General features: G+C 41.4%; 2 protein-coding genes across 2 annotated transcripts in view; both read left to right on the top strand.

Moving 5' to 3' along the window:
* LOC307034969 (NACHT, LRR and PYD domains-containing protein 12-like) overlaps positions 1-20,659 on the top strand; it is a gene marked incomplete at its 3' end in the record, with an annotated part of 263,271 nt that overhangs the window by 210,646 nt on the left and 31,966 nt on the right. The window lies entirely within an intron of this gene.
* Positions 1-20,659, top strand: part of LOC307037426 (NACHT, LRR and PYD domains-containing protein 3-like) — a gene marked incomplete at its 5' end in the record, with an annotated part of 32,219 nt that overhangs the window by 6,112 nt on the left and 5,448 nt on the right. The window contains 3 exons of the mRNA XM_079678290.1: positions 13,718-13,888; positions 17,198-17,241; positions 17,337-17,377. Coding sequence (XP_079534416.1) covers positions 13,718-13,888; positions 17,198-17,241; positions 17,337-17,377 — 256 coding nt within the window. The remainder of the gene's footprint in view (positions 1-13,717; positions 13,889-17,197; positions 17,242-17,336; positions 17,378-20,659) is intronic.

Here is a 20,659-nt window from a genome sequence, read left to right on the forward strand (position 1 = left end):
TATAAATCCCATTTATTATTATTATTATTAGAGGTACCCCGAAAGTGCAAGGAGTTCGATCTGGTGATCAAAGTATTCCTCGAAAAAGGCATGTTCAGAGGGTTTGCTTATCCTCAATATATTGTTTGACATGTAAATGATCGAATGGAACATACCATGATGACATTTGGGATGCGGATTTCTATATACCCGTCCCCCGTTAAGGAGGAGAATTAGGAAGACATTTATTTATTTTCAATGGGAACTGAGGATGGGAGCTCCAAGTTGCCAACACAAAGAGGACATTTCGTTAGATCTGAGATGCACATTTCTCTGACGCTTGTTTCTCTCTGGGCTACAATCAATTGGGTAGATGAATTGCCAGGGTTAGAAGACCCTGGTTTGGGTGGGATGTTATATTGTTTTATTTTTGTGTTTTGCGTTTGTGTTACATTAGTTTTAATGGTAAATAATAAAAGCAGTGACAATCCCTTTTGTGTATGGGGCCAAAATATACAACGTATTAAATATAATCCCACAGACATGCAGCAGTCAGCATGCAAAACATGAATTATATTATTGGAAAATTAAAGGCTTGGGAAATCCCATAAAACGGAATAAAGTACTAACTCTTCTTAAAAAAGACAAAGCTGATGTGGTGTTCTTACAAGAAACCTTTCTCTCAGATACTGAACATCTTAAATTGAAAAGAGATTGGATAGGTCAGGTGTATTTCTCATCATATAAAACCCATAGTAGAGGGACAGCTATTGTGATAAACAAAACTTGCCCATTTGAATTAGAAAAATGTGTTACGGACCCAAATGGTCGGTTTGTTTTGGTTGTTGGTACTATTTTTGGAACCCCAATCAACTTTTTAAATATCTATGCTCCCAATATAGATGAACCAATGTTCATGTCTGACATGGTGCTGCTCTTCAATGAAAATAGTAAAGGATTAGGACTGATGGGCGGCCACTTTAACTGCACTCTTAACCCTACATTAGATCAATCTAACCAGTCCAAGAGCCACCATCTTAAATCCTCAAAGGTCCTTTAGGGGCTTTGTGCAGAATGTAGCCTTATTGACGTATGGCGTCAATTAAATCAAGATGTCAAAGATTACACTTTCTTTTCAAATGTCCACAACTCTTATTCTAGAATAGATTATTTTTGTATTCCCTCAAAATACATGCATAGGGTAAAAGAATGTAAAATTGATTCCATTAATATTTCAGATCATCTAAGAGTTCATTTAACTATTCACTTGGAGAGTGGAGAATTTGTATCCAGGCGCTGGAAATTTGATAACTCCTTACTTAGAGACGAAAAATTAAAATAAAAAATGCGAATGTGGATAAGGTACTATATAAAAGAAAACAATGACCCCTCTATAGATCCGAATATTATTTTGGAAGCTGCGAAAGCTACTTTAAGAGGACTTATTATCTCATACACATCTTTTAAAAAAACGTGAAAAAATTAGGCTCAGACAAGAACTTGAAAGAGAAGTAAACAGATGTGAAGTACTTCATAAATCTCCATCAACAGATGAAAACTGGAAACAATTAAACAAAGCCAGAGCTAAATTAAATATTGACTTAACAAATGAAATCATAACACAAATGAATCTTATCAGACAAAATAATTATGAATTCGGCAATACACCAAGTAAACTACTTGCCTATCAATTAAAGAAGGAGCAAGCAGAAAGGGCTATAAAGACAATTCGTCTGAAAGACAACAAGATAACCTTCCACCCAAAACAGATTAACCAGACTTTTTATGAATTTTATAACAAATTATACAAATCTCAATCTGATTACTCACAAGATGAACTGGACAATTAGCTCCATAACATTAATTTACATACATTATCTGATTTAGTCCAAGAGTCTCTAAACTCATCAATTACAGAAGTAGAAGTTTTGGCTGCAATTAAATCTATGCCTATAAATAAAAGCCCAGGGCCAGATGGCTTCTGACTGAACTTCAACCTGTACTTATGTCAATGCACAACAGAACACTTCCTCAATCAATGCATCTTGCATATATTACTGTACTACATAAAGAAGGGAAAGACCCCTTGAATTGTTCTTCATTTAGGCCTACAGATGTAGCACTTCATTTCAGACTCCTGCTTATAGCTTCCTGCCTACGACCTGCCAAAGACCAGTATAGAGGAATTTTAAGCCCTCGCACTATTTTCCAAGAGGGCGTTGCCAGATTTTCAATTTCAGGTTTTAACCAGGAGATGGCGCTTCATTCACAAATACAGAAAGACAAGTTTCATGGACTTTCAGTTGTGTTTTGAAGAGCATTTGAACACATCAATATTTTAGATCAACTAAAGTATATCTAATCTTCTAATTCAATAATAAATAGTCTTTATATATTAAATAATCATAATTATTATGTAAATGTTTACATTACACTTCTTTATTTGTTATGCTCATACTTTAACCTTTACAATCGCTTGCTTTAATATGCAGTACATTTTTGTGTTTGCTTCCTCCTGCTCCCTTTCGGACACATACTGTATGATTTATTATTATTATTAATATGAAGATATTATTAAGATAAGATAAGATGTTACTTTATTGATTGAACATTTTAGTTTAGAATGTGCTGTCCCACGGTAATTCAGAAGGCTCACAGGTCACATTCCGACCATTATTTAAAACAATAGGTGCTTTCACACCTTCTACAGTTTGATTTGTATAGAGGGAGCTCTGTCAGTTTTCGAATTACCCATTTGTCAGAGCACATCCTGCTACTAAATATGTCACACGCACGCTCTGTTGACTGGCGCAGCAGCGCGGATGCAATCAATTGCTATAAAAACACTCTTCTACTAATACAGACGGTGTCACTATGCCGGCGGATGTGGCCGTTGTTGAAGCCTCTTCAGGCTCCGCATCGGCAGGCCTCTCCCTCGGTGTGGAGCTGTCAAACTCGACCCTAACGCCGCTTACAGCCGGCCAACTAAAAGTTGTTTTCCGTTCATGTTGTCATTTTTAGACTCCTTCGCTTCTTTGCTTGTGAATCCAAAAGCTGTGACGCTTGGCTGTTTTCATTTTGCCATATTTTTTATTACAAAGCCAGAGTTAAAAAAATATCAATATGAACATTTCAAATACCGCGCCGGCATCACCGCCATAACCATAGCAACGTAAGTAAGAATGCAGCGCCGCCACGTACAGATGGCAACACCCAGACATATTCACAAATATAAAACAAATATTCAGAAACTGTAATGAACAATAACTATTATTTATTTCAAGAACTGTTATTTACAGAAACTCAACATTTCTAATCTGTGTGACACAAATATGCACGATTGTTTTGGGCTCCCCCTATTTATCTCAAAGTCAGCCTTCAGGGGAGCTCCCTCCCTCTTCGGGGGAGCCAAGCTCCCCCTAGCTCCCCCCCATTTCGAAAAGTGTCTGTGGCTGAATGGCCAGCAATTAGGTGCGGCGCATTTATCATAGTTGATCAGAGCTAACTGCCTGCCGTCAGATTTCACTTAAAAAACAGATCTGATTTTAAGACTATTTCTGCACTCATAAAGAATGATAAGAATAAGAATAATGCGTATTGAACTGGTTTCATTAATTAGTGAGTTTATTTAACACTAGAACCGCCAATCGGGTCAATTTGTGTGATGTGTGTTGTGTGTGTGCAACGTAACTTTTTTTCAATAAAATAATAAAGTCTCCCAGTCCGTGACTTTTCCTGAAAGTGTGTTTTGTAGCACCCTATGTTGTTAAAAATTGCATTCTAATAGCGGGATTTGACGGGTTTAGGTAGGCCTATACAAAAACCTCTGGCGGTTCTAGTGTTAAGGTAATTAGGTACAGTAGAAGCCCTTTTTTTATCAGTAACGAATTTAGCAGTTGAACATAAAAGTCAACTAACTGAGGGTCACTTGCAATGACAGTGTTGTGTCTAACTGTAAGCTTGTCACTCAGAGTAACCTACCGTTAATTTAGCTGCTGGAGAAGAAAGATCAGGGGGGGAGGGGGGGAGAGAGCTGTGGTTGATGGGCCATTAGTTGTGTAAATACACAGCTGAGAGCTGCCGTTTCATTCAGACTGTTTAAAAAACGGTAACAACGGACTATTTTTCTTAGTGGGAATCGTTGAGCTAACTAGCTAGCATACATTGTCACTATCTGCTAACGTTAGCTTTAGCCTTCTATTTCTAATAGTTTTTTTCATAGGCTATAAACAGAAGTGGTATAAGTATATATATATTGTACTTGAGTAAAAGTAGAAGTACTCAGATCTTGTACTTGAGTAAAAGTAGAAGTACTCAGATCTTGTACTTGAGTAAAAGTAGAAGTATTCAGGTATTGTACTTGAGTAAAAGTAGAAGTACTCGGAGCTTGTACTTGAGTAAAAGTAGAAGTACTCAGATCTTGAGTAAAAGTAGAAGTACTCAGATCTTGTACTTGAGTAAAAGTAGAAGTACACAGATCTTGTACTTGAGTAAAAGTAGAAGTACCAGAGTGTAGGAATACTCTGTTACAGTAAAAGTCCTGCATTCAAAATGTTCCTCAAGTAAAAGTAGAAAAGTATTCTCATCAAAATATAGTGAAAGTAGCGAAAGTAAAAGTAGTCATTGTGCAGATTGGTCCATTTCAGAATAATAGATATGATATGTTTTATAATGATTGATCATGAAAGTGTTCTCAAAGCTGGTAAAGGTGCAGCTAGTTTGAAGGACTTTGTATACTGCAGGGTAGCTTGTGGATTTACTCCAGGTGGAACTAAAGTCTGATTTAACACTTGATTATATTTCACATCATTCATCCACATCTGTGAAGTAACTAAAGGTATTAAATACATGTAGTGGAGGAAAAGTACACCATGTACCTCTGAACTGTAGAGGAGTAGAAGAACAAAGTAGCAAAACATTGAAATACTTAAATAAAGTACAAGTATCTCAAAATTGTGCCCAAGTATAGTGCTTGTTGAGTTTATGAACTTAGTTACTTTACACCAGTGGCTATAAAGATAGAAAGACTAAGCCTTGCACAGAGGCCTGAAAATACATTTTCAAAATGCTCAACAGTGCTGCCAAAATTATAAACTGACTGCAACACAATTTAAAATAAATGCTTTTATATATTTATATTAGATGTGACTCTTTGGCATTTCTGTTATTATTAACACTGCTGCTTTAGTTGTTCTGACTCCTAACATCCTCTGTCATTCCGTGGGGTGGGGGAGCCGGGGGCTCGGATCCTTGTCACCTTTTTCATACCTGATGAGTTTGCATCCCTGTATGTTAAAAAGCCTCAGTCACCTTAATTCATGTAATAAAAACATCTCAGGTCAGTAACACTCAAAGCTAAATGTGCAATACCATGTTCAGCTATGTTACTATTTATAATGTTATTGTTGTTACATCAGAAGATGTACATATTGAAATGATTTCTTAACTTACAGTAGGCTATTTTTTACAAGGATTTATATTAAATTACAATGAATATTGTCATTGTTGAAGGCTTTTAGAGAAGGGTGAACTATAAGCCTGAATTACATAACATTTTATACCTAAAAACATAAAAGCCACAATAAATAAGTCACAATTATTCTAGTTATTTTTACCTCCCGTATTGCTTTCAACCCACCATCTTTTATGGTGTTGTTACGTCACTATCTGTAAGCTTGTCACATACAGTCTATGGTCCCTCAGAGTAACCTACTGTTAATCTAGCTGCTGGAGAAGAAAGATCAGGGGGGGGAGGGGGGGAGAGAGCTGTGGTTGATGGGCCATTAGTTGTGTAAATACACAGCTGAGAGCTGCCGTTTCATTCAGACTGTTTAAAAAACGGTAACAACGGACTATTTTTCTTAGCGGATGGATGTCAATTTAAATCAATACATTGTAGTGCCGGTAAGAAGGAGTCGGAGGCGGAGTATTTAAGATGGAATTCCACTCTTTATTTTCCATCAAGCCATAGAGATATCACACATGTGCTCAGTCATGAGAGTCAAGTTAGAGTGCCTTGCTAGCTCTAGCTTGGCAACCTAAATACTCGGTGTTACACTAAACAAGGTCCGTGTAGGAACTGTAACCCAAAAGTGAATTATGGTTAACTAGAGTCACCACACAAGCCCCCCCAGAATTCACAGATAAACAAAGTCCGTGCGGCGGGGAGGAATAACACGCCGACCCCCTCTACTCCTGAGTATGGGGGCAGGCAACACAACTCCTGAACGTGCGGTTCCCGGCAAAGTGGGAACCGGGACCACAGGACACGAACCTGTAGCGGGAATTGAAGATGGGGGTCGACCCCGTCGTGGTGGACGGGCCAACACCACCGGCTGCTCCAAGTCCAAATGAGCAGCCTTCACCCGGTCCACCGTGACGGTCTCTGCCTTGCCACCCATGTCGACCACCAGGTGCTTGTCCCCCTGCTCCAAAACTCGGAAAGGCCCATCGTAAGGGGGCTGTAGGGGGCCCCTGTGCGCGTCGTGGTGGACGAAAACGTGCCCAGCCAAACGTAGCTCTGCTGGCACCTGAGACCCCGGCGCGCCGTGCTGCGAAGTCGGAACCGGAACGAAAGCCTCCGCCGCATCTTGCAGGAAAACCCGTTGAGCCGTAGGAGACCAAAGAACTGCTGCCTTGGGTAGGAATTCCCCTGGGACTCTCAGGGGTTGACCGTAAACCATCTCCACCGTGGAGCACTGCAGATCCTCCTTAGGCGCGGTCCTCAGGCCCAACAATACCCAGGGCAGCTTGTCGACCCAGTTACCGTCCGTAAGGCCGGGCTTAAGCGCCGCCTTCATAGAGCGATGGAAGCGCTCGCAGAGGCCGTTAGCCTGGGGGTGGTAAGCGGTAGTCCAGTGCAGTTTGACCCCCAAACTGTCTGCAACCGAGCCCCAGAGCCCTGAAGTGAACTGTGAGCCCCTGTCCGAGGAAATGTCTGACGGGGTGCCAAAACGACACACCCACGTCGCAATAAAAGCCCTAGCAACGTCAGCGGCTGAAGTCGACACAAGAGGAACCGCCTCCGGCCAACGGGTCGTCCTATCCACCATGGTGAGGAGGTAGGAAAAACCCTGAGAGGAGGGCAACGGACCTACCAGGTCGATGTTAACATGGTCAAATCTCCTCTCCGGCACTAGGAACCGCTCCAAAGGGGCCTTCGTGTGGCGGTGCACCTTAGCGCGTTGGCAAGCCACGCACACCCCGGCCCAAGCTCTTACATCCTTTTTCAGCCCACGCCAGACAAACTTCGCGGCCACCAAGCACACCGAAGGTTTAACGCCAGGGTGAGACAAGCCGTGCACCGCCTCGAAAACAGGACGCCTCCAGTTGGCGGGGACGACCGGTCGTGACAGGCCCGTAGAGACGTCGCACAGAAGGGTGATGCCCGCGTCGCCGAACACCACGTCCTCCAGGCGCAGCCCAGCGCTCTCCGTCTTCACACTCTGGACGCCGGAGTCGGTGACCTGGTCGGCCGCCATACGTGCATAATCCAGGCCCAGCTGGACGGCTTCGATGACGACCCTGGAGAGGCAATCAGCAACCAAGTTTGACTTGCCAGCCACGTGTTTAATGTCTGTGGTAAACTCCGAAATGTAGGAGAGCTGTCGCTGCTGACGTGCCGACCAAGGCTCTGCCACCTTTGACATGGCGAAGGTGAGCGGTTTGTGGTCTACAAACGCTGTGAACTCACGGCCTTCCAAAAGAAAACGGAAGTGTCGCACAGCCAAATAAAGACCCAGGAGCTCCCGGTCAAAAGCGCTGTACTTGCGTTCCCTCGGCGTCAGCTGCCTGCTGAAAAAGGCGAGCGGTCGCCAAGCTCCGTCCAGCCATTGTTCGTGCACCGCGCCGGCTGTGTAGTCCGAAGCATCCGTAGTGATGGAGATGGGAGCCGTGGATGAAGGGTGCGCCAGCAAAGCCGCTTGAGCCAGCGCGTCTTTAACTTTCAGTGAAAGCGACTTCCGCCTCTGCTGTCCAGTCGATCGCCTGAACGGGGGTCTTGCCTTTCAGAGCCTCATACAATGGCCGCATGATGTGGGCGGCCCGGAGGATGAAACGGTGGTAGAAAGTCACCATCCTAGGAACTCACGCAGCGACCGGGCTGTAAGCGAGCGAGGAAAAGCCGCAAAAGTCCTGTATGTGCGGCACCGGGTAGCGGTCAGGTGTAGTGGCATCGCTGAGTCGGCGGTAATCCCCGCACCGGCGGAAACCACCGTTCGGCTTGGGCACGACGTGCAGAGGAGAGATCCAAGGGCTGTTGGAGCGGCGAACGATGCCCAGGCGTTCCATGGTTGTGAATTCCGCCCTCGCTACGGCTAGCTTAGAAGGGTTCAACCGTCGGGCCCTGGCGTAGACTGGAGGCCCCTCGGTGGTGACGTGGTGCTCCACGCCATGTTTGGTGGTGAGCGCGGAGAAAGTGGGCAGCGACAGATCAGGAAACTCGGCCAAAAGTCTGAGAAAAATGTCCTCCCCCGACAGCGAGCCCGACAGCCCGTCGTACGCCGCGCTGCCGAGTGTGCACACGAGAGAAGAAAACGTTAAGGCATCCACTAAACGTTTATTTTTAATGTCCACCAACAGCCCATGAGCACACAAAAAGTCCGCCCCAAGAAGAGGAAAATAAATGTCCGCTGTTACAAACTCCCAGCTGAAACGCTGTCCACCGATGCACAAACACATAAGCCGTAATCCGTACTAGGGCTGCAACAAACGACTAATTTGATAATCGATTAATCTATCGATTAATGAAACGATTAATCGATTATTCGGATCGTTAAGGTTTTAACTGTACTACTACTTATATCAATACTGCTTATCGATCTGGTCCTTTTAACGATAGTATTAACGGTTCTTTTGACAAGAAATAAGGTAAACTAACTAAACAAATTGTGAACAAAACTAACATTGCTTTTTATTTTTAGTTAAATGCATAATATTTCACATCAAAAGAAACAACAATGTTTTAACAAATCATATTAAATAATGTGATGACAGAACTGTGAACAGAATAGCTGAAACTTTAACAAAATAAATAACTCAGTTACCTCTAATCATTAACCCATGTTTTTATAACTGAGTTAACTCTGTGTGTTGCTGATAGCATACATAACACCTGACGTGGAAAGGTTCCTCGTGGATGGGGCTACAGAGCTACTAGAAAGACAGTGGAACCCGGTGCATTCCTCCGTCTGAATGTGGAGCACTTTTTCTAAGTGTTTCGACAAATTGCTCGTTTTACCGCCTTTATATGATAAACTGTTGTTGCACTTTTGGTAACGAGCATTGTCCACATCGAGACGGCTAAAGTTTAACCACACCTCGGAGCGCGTTCTCTCAGCCATCTCCTGCATGTGTGTGTAAACTGCCCCGCCCCCTCGCAAGCAGGCGGGGGAGAGATCTCTCGCCTGAATTGGGAAGATCGAAAATACATTATAGACGCATTTTGTAGTCATATTGCATTAGAAACGGAGTTGGCGACACTAAGACTGGGATATAATGTTTATGTAGCAATAATACATATGACATATGTTTTAAATGTCTCCTGTACCGATAAAAAAGAGCGATAACGTTGGAGCTTAACGGGGTGTAGAACACATGTGATGACGTCACCAACGAATCGACGACTGAATTAGTTGCCAACTAATTTGGTAATCGATTTTAATCGATTAAGTCGATTAGTTGTTACACCCCTAATCCGTACGTGCGAATGGGTCCGCCGTTAGCCGTTGTTAGCCGTTGGTCGTGCCCGCCTCGAGTGATGTCTTCTCTCGACGCGGGAACCACACTCCGCTGCGCACCCGTGTCGCAGTGAAACAGGTTCCCTGAAACACTGTCTTTGACGAAAAGGAGCCTGCCCGTGCCGCCGACACTCAGAGCCACTACTGAGCGCAGGCACCCCCATTTCCCGGAGGCTTGTAGCTGCATGGAGCGATGCACCTCCTTGCCATCGTCCCGAAACGTGCATGGTAGAAACACTCACCGGTATCTCCTCGCCGACTCGGCGCCGCCGTGTCCGGCCTCCGCCATGCTTTCTTGCCCGCCGAAGGGCCGCTGTGCGCCACAGCCAACGTCTCCGTACAAGACTGTCGTGTAGCCAGGAAGAAACGGTCCGCTTCTCCGGCCAGCGCGCGGGGCTCCGTGATGGGTGTGTTGGCCAACGCCGTCTGGACCCGGGGAGGTAAGTGTTGAAGAAACATCTCCATGAACAAAATATGGGCATCTTCCCCTCCTAGCAGGCTTAGCATCTTCTCCATTAACTGAGATGGCTTGCCACCTCCGAGGCCCTGAATGTCCATAATTTGGCGGGCTTTTTCTCTCGTCGATAAACCAAATGTCTTCAGGAGAAGAGCCTTGATAGCCTCGTATTTGCCGAGGCGTCGGGGTGCTGCGATGAAACCCACTATGCTGGCTGAAGTAGAAACCCCCAGCGAAGCCACCACGTGGTAATATCTCAGCTCTTCGTCGTGGAGATGCTTCCAAGCGAAGTGAGCCTCCACGTGTGCAAACCATGCCTCCGCGGCATGCTCCCAAAACTCCGGCAGCTTAACGAAAATATCTCGTTCAGCCATGTTCACATTTTTTCGGAAACTATCTCGAAAAACGCAGGGTCACCAGTGTAGTGCCGGTAAGAAGGAGTAGGAGGCGGAGTATTTAAGATGGAATTCCACTCTTTATTTTCCATCAAGCCATAGAGATATCACACATGTGCTCAGTCATGAGAGTCAAGTTAGAGTGCCTTGTTAGCTCTAGCTTGGCAACCTAAATACTCGGTGTTACACTAAACAAGGTCCGTGTAGGAACTGTAACCCAAAAGTGAATTATGGTTAACTAGAGTCACCACAACATACAATTATTTTTTAAATCAATAAAAACATTTTCTAAATCCATAAAAGCATTTCAATTAATATTGGGAGTCATGTCGTTACTTTGTTGAGACTGTGGCCATGTAATAAGCGGGATAATTTGCAGCGACTTGTTCTTTATGGGGAAAATAACACCCTTCATCCAGATGAGGATCCCTCCGCCACGCTTTGGGATCCTGATCGACCGACGAAGCTCCATTAAAATATACATATTTTTGGTGAATTACTGAGTTTAGGCACGTTAATAACGTTTTAATGAAGTTGAATACAGTATATTCATATGTGTCAGTGATTTCATGTCAATTCGGCGAACATAAACATAAATGATCGTGGTGAAGATGATGATTAAATTAGGATTAAAAATCGAGAGCCGGGCAGCATTTCCTCCCGTTCGTTTTTTTCGAATAACAAAATTATTTTGTTAAATAACAACATGGTGATGTTTTGTAAATGATTACATGTCTCTTATTTAGCACAGTAGTATGATATCCGTGACATATGGATCTTAACAAAGTTCCGCTGTACATCCAGCGTACTGTATCTGACTTTATTTCACATGAGCTCCAGTGTGGAACCCCACTGCACCCCCTGGTGGATCAATGATCCATTGCAGCTGGCTTCATTATAATTACATTTATCTATCACAGGGGCGGTCTCAAGTCAAGCTGGAGGTTTTCCCTTGAGCGAGGGAGTACCAATCACGGCCCTCGCGTTTCAAACTGTCTGAAATGAATCGCTACATCTGTATAAGCCTCTTGGATCATGATTATAAGATTATCACCAAATTATTAGCAAAACGACTGGAAATTATTTTACCTAAACTAATTAGTCCTGATCAAACAGGTTTTGTCAAGGGCAGATATTCTTCTGATAATATAAGGAGACTTTTGGATATTGTAAACCATTTGGACACCTGTCAGAAACCTTCTCTGCTTCTTTCTTTAGATGCAGAGAAGGCTTTTGACAGGGTTGAGTGGAATTTTCTTTCTTCTATCTTGAACAGATTAAATATGGGCTCTCGATTCATAGAGTGGGTCAAATCAATTTATAAAAATCCTAAAGCAGCGGTTATCACTAACTGCAGTTCTTCAGATTTGTTTTCACTAACAAGGGGGACAAGACAGGGGTGTCCACTGTCACCTTTGCTTTTTGCAATTGTAATTGAACCACTGGCGTCATGTGTGCGAGACAACATAAGCATTAAAGGAGTGAAGATTAACGATGAACACAACATTTCTCTGTATGCTGACGATATCATTCTTTACTTAACAGACCCAGACAATTCAGTGCCACATCTGCTCGACACGATAGAGCAATTTGGAAGATACTCAGGATATACAATTAATTTTAAGAAATCGAATGCTTGTTTCTTATATATGACGCCAACAGCAAATTTGGAAAAGTCTTGTTCTTTTAATTTGTCACCAGGTGGCTTTAAATACTTAGGAATAAATATAACACCACACCTGGATAATCTGTTTAAAGAGAATTACAATCCGCTCATTGACAAATTCAAACAGGATTTATCCAAATGGTCCACATTACCAATATCACTGCTAGGAAGAATCAATGTCATAAAAATGAATATTCTACCGAGATATATTTTTCTTTTTCAAATGTTACCACGCTATTTATCCGCTGATTATTTTAAATCTCTCAATAGACACATCTCAAAATTGATCTGGTGTAATAAAAAACCAAGAATCAAGTTAATTACTCTTATGAAACCATAAACCATGGGGGGTCTTGGTCTTCCCAACTTTCAAAACTACTTCTGGTCAGCTCAATTAAGAAATGTACCATCTTGGTTTCTGGGAAGAAAGGATTCACTATGGGTTCAGATAGAAGCCAATGTATTTGACCCGTTGCCAGTGGAAACTCTTATATTCGTTAAAGACTTCAATAAGGTGAAAAATATGGCCAAATGTTTTACAGTGGTCAATACACTTTTAGCCTGGAGGGACTGTACAAAAAAAGTTCATGTTAACTCAGGTATTTCAATCTTTTCTCCTATTTTGAACAATCCTGATCTTAGTAAATATTTGTTGTCAATCAATATAAACAAATGGACGAAATCAGGTCTAAAGCAATTGAAACATTTGTTTCACAAAGATATAACATTGAAATCATTTAATCATTTAAGAGCAGAATATGACATTTCAAATAAGGATTTTTTCAGATACCTGCAAATGAGGAACGCGATCCAATCAATTATTAAAAGCAATAAATTGAGATCGGGATTGTTGGAAGAGGAGGAGATATTGATGTCATCGAGCACAATCAAAGGTAAAATTAGAGAATTTAATGCAGTTTTTTCTAAAAGAGTTCAGTCATCCTTTCCAACCTTAAAAAAGATCTGGGAAAAGGACTTAGGGATACAGATAGATGAAACTACATGGCTGAATATCTGTGAGAGAACACATTTTCCATTCACAAGCAATAAAATCAAAGAAGCAAACTTTAAATTTCTCAACAAATGGTTTTTTCTTGTACTACATTTAGTCTGCAGTCATAAAAGTTGACTGTTTCTTCAAATATATATGTTAGATATCCACTGCTAGTTGTTCAAGTAAATGTGTGTTGTCTTTAGTAAATGGTCACATCTGAATAAAGAAGTTCATCTGAACTCATATTAGTTTTACATTGATCTCTGAAGCATACATGTTTTTCTTGCTTCCCATTGATTTCAATGTTTTCACAGATAATGAACAGAAGGCTGATATTATGATGATCCACAATAACAGAAAGACAGTCACTGTAATTCAGGGAAAAGCTCATTGATTAGGAGACAGGAATGTTGAGCTACACTTAATAAACCTGAACATCTGATTGGATTAGAAACGGATTTTTATCCTCATCTTGTTCTCTTTATTCAGACTAAGGTACTGCAGTTTGTCAGAGATCAGCTGTTCTGCTCTGGCCTCAGCTCTGAAGTCCAACATCCATCTGAGAGATCTGGACCTGAGTGGCAACGCTCTGAAGGATTCAGGAGTGGAGCTGCTGAGAGATCTTCTGGAGAGTCCAGACTGCAGACTGGAGACTCTCAGGTCAGTTCTCCATCTTGAACTTGTGTGCTGAGATGAATATGTGAGAGTTGTGTTGACTCTGAGCTGCAGACATCAGGCTGATATCACTCTGATCCTCACTGAGCCTCTTAATGCTAGAGTTGCATAATGCAATGTTGATCTTTACATTTAAATATAACAACAAAAAACCTTCACTGCAGAATTCACTCTGAACCTTTTAAACAGCTGAAATTCATCTTGTATTCTCCATCATGATTTTAACAAATGATATCAAATACAATAATGAAATAGTTATATTAAAACGATCCAACACTAACAAGTATGTTCAGTGGTTGCTGTTTCCAACATGTTCCTGAAGCTACATGATGCTGATACTGACTGAATAGTTCACTCTGAAGATGCTGTGATTTGATGACTCCACTGTTCCTAAAATACATATTCTGGATGTTTTTCTTCACATTTAAAATTCATCCTGAATTGTGATCTTTGTAAACGTTGTGATCTTGAGTTGAATCAGTTTCTGTGGTTTGTATTTGTCTGGCTGCACATCATGAGTTAGTGTAGATGGAGCAGAGTTTCAGATGTGAAGTCTCCTCGTTTTATTGAAGTAGAAGCACGTTGTCTTTAATATGAATGAGAGCTCTTTCCCTCTTTCTGTATCTTACAGTTTTTAACCTGTTTGGAGTTTCCACTTTCTGACCTTCTTCAGCTCTGAGCAGATTATTAAACCTGGAGTTATTTCAAACAGGAACATTGTTTTCTAAAGTTACATCATGTGTTCTTTATTCAGACTGAGGAGCTGCAGGTTGTCAGAGATCAGCTGTTCTGCTCTGATCTCAGCTCTGAAGTCCAACATCCATCTGAGAGATCTGGACCTGAGTGTCAACGATCTGCAGGATTCAGGAGTGGAGCTGCTGAGAGATCTTCTGGAGAGTCCAGACTGCAGACTGGAGACTCTCAGGTCAGTTCACTGACTCTCTGTTACTGCTGGAGATCTCATGTGTTTCATTAACAGTTGAACCTAATGCTTGAACAACCATACATGTGTGTATGTCGTTGTGAGGGTTTTCCTGCTCACCCAGTTAAAAAGGACAGAAGGAGAGGAAGGCTTGCCTAAAAGAAAGCTTTATTGACTGGCCACAGCTTGCAAACAATACATCCATACTTTAGGAAACAGACAGAACACTGCTGCCAGTGACAGGCTTTCTTGGGGCAAGTCCTTCTGCCCCCAGGACCCAGACCAAGAGACAAGAGCCAGGTTACTGACATGCTTTACTGTTCACCTGGTTACCTGATCCTTGTCCAGCGGTCTGGAGCCAGCCCCATCCCTCCAGCAGCCGGCGCTCTAACCACACCCCACTGCCACAGTCCTTTTGTTCATATTCTTATTTTTCTTGTACTACATTTAGTCTGCAGTCATAAAAGTTGACTGTTTCTTAAAATATATATGTTAGATATCCACTGCTAGTTGTTCAAGTAAATGTATGTTGTCTTTAGTAAATGGTCACATCTGAATAAAGAAGTTCATCTGAACTCATATTAGTTTCACATTGATCTCTGAAGCATACATGTTTTTCTTGCTTCCCATTGATTTCAATGTTTTCACAGATAATGAACGGAAGGCTGATATTATGATGATCCACAAAAACAAAAAGACAGTCACTTTAATTCAGGGAAAAGCTAATTGATTAGGAAACAGGAATGTTGAGCTACACTTAATAAACCTGAACATCTGATTGGATTATAAACTGATTTTTATCCTCATCATGTTCTCTTTATTCAGTCTGAGTAGCTGCAGCTTGTCAGAGATCAGCTGTTCTGCTCTGGCCTCAGCTCTGAAGTCCAACATCCATCTGAGAGATCTGGACCTGAGTGAGAACGCTCTGAAGGATTCAGGAGTGGAGCTGCTGAGAGATCTTCTGGAGAGTCCAGACTGCAGACTGGAGACTCTCAGGTCAGTTCTCCATCTTGAACTTGTGTGCTGAGATGAATATGTGAGAGTTGTGTTGACTCTGAGCTGCAGACATCAGGCTGATATCACTCTGATCCTCACTGAGCCTCTTAATGCTAGAGTTGCATAATGCAATGTTGATCTTTACATTTAAATATAACAACAAAAAACCTTCACTGCAGAATTCACTCTGAACCTTTTAAACAGCTGAAATTCATCTTGTATTCTCCATCATGATTTTAACTAATGATATAAAATACAATAATGAAATAGTTATATTAAAACGATCCAACACTAACAAGTATGTTCAGTTGTTGCTGTTTCCAACATGTTCCTGAAGCTACATGATGCTGATACTGACTGAATAGTTCACTCTGAAGATGCTGTGATTTGATGACTCCACTGTTCCTAAAATACATATTCTGGAGGTTTTTCTTCACATTTAAAATTCATCCTGAATTGTGATCTTTGTAAACGTTGTGATCTTGAGTTGAATCAGTTTCTGTGGTTTGTATTTGTCTGGCTGCACATCATGAGTTAGTGTAGATGGAGCAGAGTCTCAGATGTGAAGTCTCCTTGTTTTATTGAAGTAGAAGCACGTTGTCTTTAATATGAATGAGAGCTCTTTCCCTCTTTCTGTATCTTACAGTTTTTAACCTGTTTGGAGTTTCCACTTTCTGACCTTCTTCAGCTCTGAGCAGATTATTAAACCTGGAGTTATTTCAAACAGGAACATTGTTTTCTAAAGTTACATCATGTTTTCTTTATTCAGACTGAGGCGCTGCAGGTTGTCAGAGATCAGCTGTTCTGCTCTGGCCTCAGCTCTGAAGTCCAACATCCATCTGAGATATCTGGACCTGAGTTACAACGATCTGCAGGATTCAGAGAAGCTGCTGAGAGATCTTCTGGAGAGTCCAGACTGCAGACTGGAGACTCTCGGGTCAGTACGGGGTCTCTGCTGGTTCAGCAGTATTGTATTAAACACAGGGAGGTGTTTCTCTCTCTGGGGAATCTCAACAGATCAGTGATGTTTCCCACTGACTGCAGGTTCTTTCATTCTTCCATCAACAATATATTGTAAGCTGAAAATGCAAATCCACATTTAGTTAGTGAGCAACTTTCTAACAGACATATAGGATTTTACAGAAGAGTGGAAAAGGTGTTCTGTTTTGTTTCCTGTCATGTTTTTAGTTTCTAGCCTAATGAGCAGTTACTTCCTGTGATGCAGCTGAGAGCTGTGGCAGTCAGTCGTAGTGTTTGCAGAGAAGATATGATGGGATGTAAAGCATGAGATCAGTCAGGACTCTGAAGCTGACTCAAAGAACAAACACTTATTTTAAATTTTATCCAAAATTGTTGGATTGTGTTCATCCCTGCAGGATCAGAGATGATGAGACGATCAGAGCCAAGATCCAGAAGACCTGTGAGTACTGAAACCACATCCTCCATTCATCAAACTATTGTATTATTATTATTGCTTTATTATTATGTTTCTCTGTCCCCACCTCTCTCCTTCAGGTGACTCCGATGTGGAACAGGAAGTGAAGACAGACAGAAAGGTGAGAAAGGAGCAGTTGAACAGAGTGAAGTATATTTAATTCATTTATTAGGGCTGTCAAGTTAAATGCTCGCAATTTATCTAGAAACCTAAACAATATCCCGCCCCAATGGGCTGTTACTGTGATTGGCTGGTAATACTGTGCTGTGATTGGCTGATATTACTGTGCTGTGATTGGCTGGTACTGCTGTGACATGTTAACCCATTAATATCCCGTTTGAAATTGACGATGAACTCAGATGATCCAGACTCATTAGCATTTTTCAAATTGGTCTGAATATGTTGTGGAATTGTGGTTTGGTTTCATGAACCTAGAACTTAACTTGATTTCTATTAAAATAACTAACTTTGTTTGTTCCAGGCTCCTGAATCCTTCTCACCTGAGCACACAACTGAGTCTTCATACAGGTAATCCTATAACATGACCAAACATTATTTTAAACACATGAAAAATATATATTCATTTCATTGTGTTTGATTTCATGTCTTTCAATCAATCAATCAATGTTTATTTATATAGCCCAATATCACAAATGTTACATTTGTCTCAGTGGACTTCACAGTTTGTACAGAATATCAGTATGACAATACGACACCCTCTGTCCTTAGACCCTCTGTCCTTAGACCCTCTGTCCTTAGACCCTCACATCGTACAAGGTAAAACTTCCAGAGAAAACCCCACAGTTTAAAGGGAAAAATGGGAGAAACCTCAGGGAGAGCAACAGAGGAGGGATCCCTCTCCCAGGACGGACAGACGTGCAATAGATGCCGTGTATAAATTGAAAAGATAATACATTTGCAACATAGGTAGATCAAATGTTAGGAAATGCATGTGTGTATAATAAGAAAATGAATCCACGAGGATATCCATCCAGGACTTATGATCCAGGACCGCAGCCACGACTCAAGATCCAGGACTCACAATCCATAACACAGGACCGCAGGATCATCCATGACTCCGGATCCCGGCGTATATAGACACCAAAAAGAAAGAAATTTGGGGAAGCTGGGTTAATCGGAACATGAGAGTACACAGGTATAGACAGAGAGAAGGAAGAAGTAAGATGTCCCCCGACAAACTAAGCCTATATCAGCAAAACTAGGGGCTGAATCTAATCAGCCCTAAATATAAGCTTTATCAAAAAGGAAGGTCTTAAGCGCACTCTTAAAAACGGATAGGGTGTCTGCCGTCCGAACACAAACTGGAAGCTGATTCCACAAAAGTGGAGCTTGATAAGAAAAGGCTCTGGCTCCCATTGTACTTTTAGAGACTCTAGGAACAACCAACAACCCTGCATTCTTGGAACGCAATGCCCTAGTAGGACAATAGGGTATAATGAGTTCTTTATGGTAAGATGGCGCCTGCCCATTAAGGGCTTTGTAGGCGAGAAGAAGAATTTTCAATTCTATCCTGTGTTCTATAGGGAGCCAGTGTAAGGCAGCCAGAACAGGAGTAATGTGGTCCCTTTTCCTAACTCTGGTTAGTACACAAGCTGCAGCATTTTGAATCAGTTGAAGCGACTTGACTGACTTCTTTGTACACCCTGATAATAAGGAGTTACAATAATCCAGCCTTGAAGTAACAAATGCATGGACTAGTTTCTCTGCATCGTTTTGATGCAAGATATGCCTGATTTTTGCAATGTTACGTCGATGGAAGTAGGCGGTCCTTGAAATTGATTTTATGTGGGTGTTAAAGGATAAATCCTGATCAAATATAACACCAAGATTCCTTACAGTCTCACTGGAGGCCAAATTAATGCCATCCATAGTTAATATATCTTTAGATAATTTGTTTCGTAGATTCTTCGGGCCAAGTACAATAACTTCAGTTTTGGTCGTGTTTAACGTGTTTTTTCAAAAAATGTAAGGTCATCCACGTTTTTAAGTCCTTGAGGCAGTCTTGAATTTTATTTAGATGATTAATTTCATCAGGCTTGATTGATAAATATAGTTGAGTATCATCCGCATAACAATGAAAGTTTACAGAATGATTCCTTATAATATTGCCTAACGGAAGCATATATAGGGTGAACAAAATAGGTCCAAGCACTGAGCCCTGTGGCACTCCATGGCTAACTTTGGTTTGCATGGAAGATTCATCGTTGACACGTACAAACTGAGAGCGTTCAGATAGATAGGACCTAAACCAGCCTAAAGCAGTTCCCTGTTTGCCAACTAAGTGCTCTAGTCTTTGCAATAGGATATCATGGTCGATAGTATCAAATGCAGCACTAAGATCGAGCAAGACAAGAATAGAGACAAGTCCCTTGTCAGAGGCTATTAGAATGTCATTTGTGACTTTAACCAGAGCTGTCTCTGTGCTATGTTGTGTTCTAAAGCCAGACTGAAAATCTTCAAATAAATCATAGTTTTTTAAGTAATCACACAGCTGTTTTGCAACTGCTTTCTCAAGAATTTTTGAGAGGAACGGAAGATTAGAAATAGGTCTATAGTTGGCTAAAACCTCTGGATCGAGGTTGTGCTTTTTAAGAAGCGGTTTTATCACTGCTACTTTGAATGATTGTGGAACATAGCCTGATAATAAAGACATATTCATAATATTTAATAAAGAAGTGCTAATTAATGGAAACACTTCTTTTAACAGCTTAGTTGGAATTGGGTCTAAGATACACGTTGATGGTTTAGAAGAGAGAATCATTGAATTTAATTGTTCAAGGTTTATGGCTGAAAAGCATTCTAGTTTACTATCTAGTGTAATATTAGAACTTACGTTTCCGGGAGCTGTTGATAACACAATACTGGTCAAAGGCAAGAGGTCATTGATTTTGTTTCTAAGAGTAACAATTTTATCGTTAAAAAAGCACATAAAATCATTACTACTGAGTGCTATGGGAATAGAAGGCTCAGTCGAGCTGTGGCTCTCTGTCAGCCTGGCTACAGTGCTGAAAAGAAATCTTGCATTATTCTTATTCTCATCTATTAATGAAGAGTAGTATGCTGCTCTCGCTTTACGCAGTGCTTTCTTATATTCATTGAGAGTAATATGCCAAATTAAACGAGATTCTTCAAGTTTAGTGGAACGCCATATCCTTTCAAGTTGTCTCGACTTTTGCTTTATTTTGCGGGTTTCGGCATTATGCCATGGAGCTAATCTATGTTGTTTTATTTTCTTCTTTTTCAAAGGAGCAACAGAGTCTAATTTTATTCGCAGCGCATCTGTAGCACTATCAACAACATGATCAATTTGGGGTGGTGTACATTTTGTATAAGTTTCCTCCCCTACATGCAGACATGCTATCGAGTTAAGTATTGGTGGAAT

Source organism: Notothenia rossii (assembly GCF_949606895.1).
Source record: "Notothenia rossii genome assembly, chromosome: 4".
Lineage (NCBI taxonomy): Eukaryota > Metazoa > Chordata > Actinopteri > Perciformes > Nototheniidae > Notothenia > Notothenia rossii.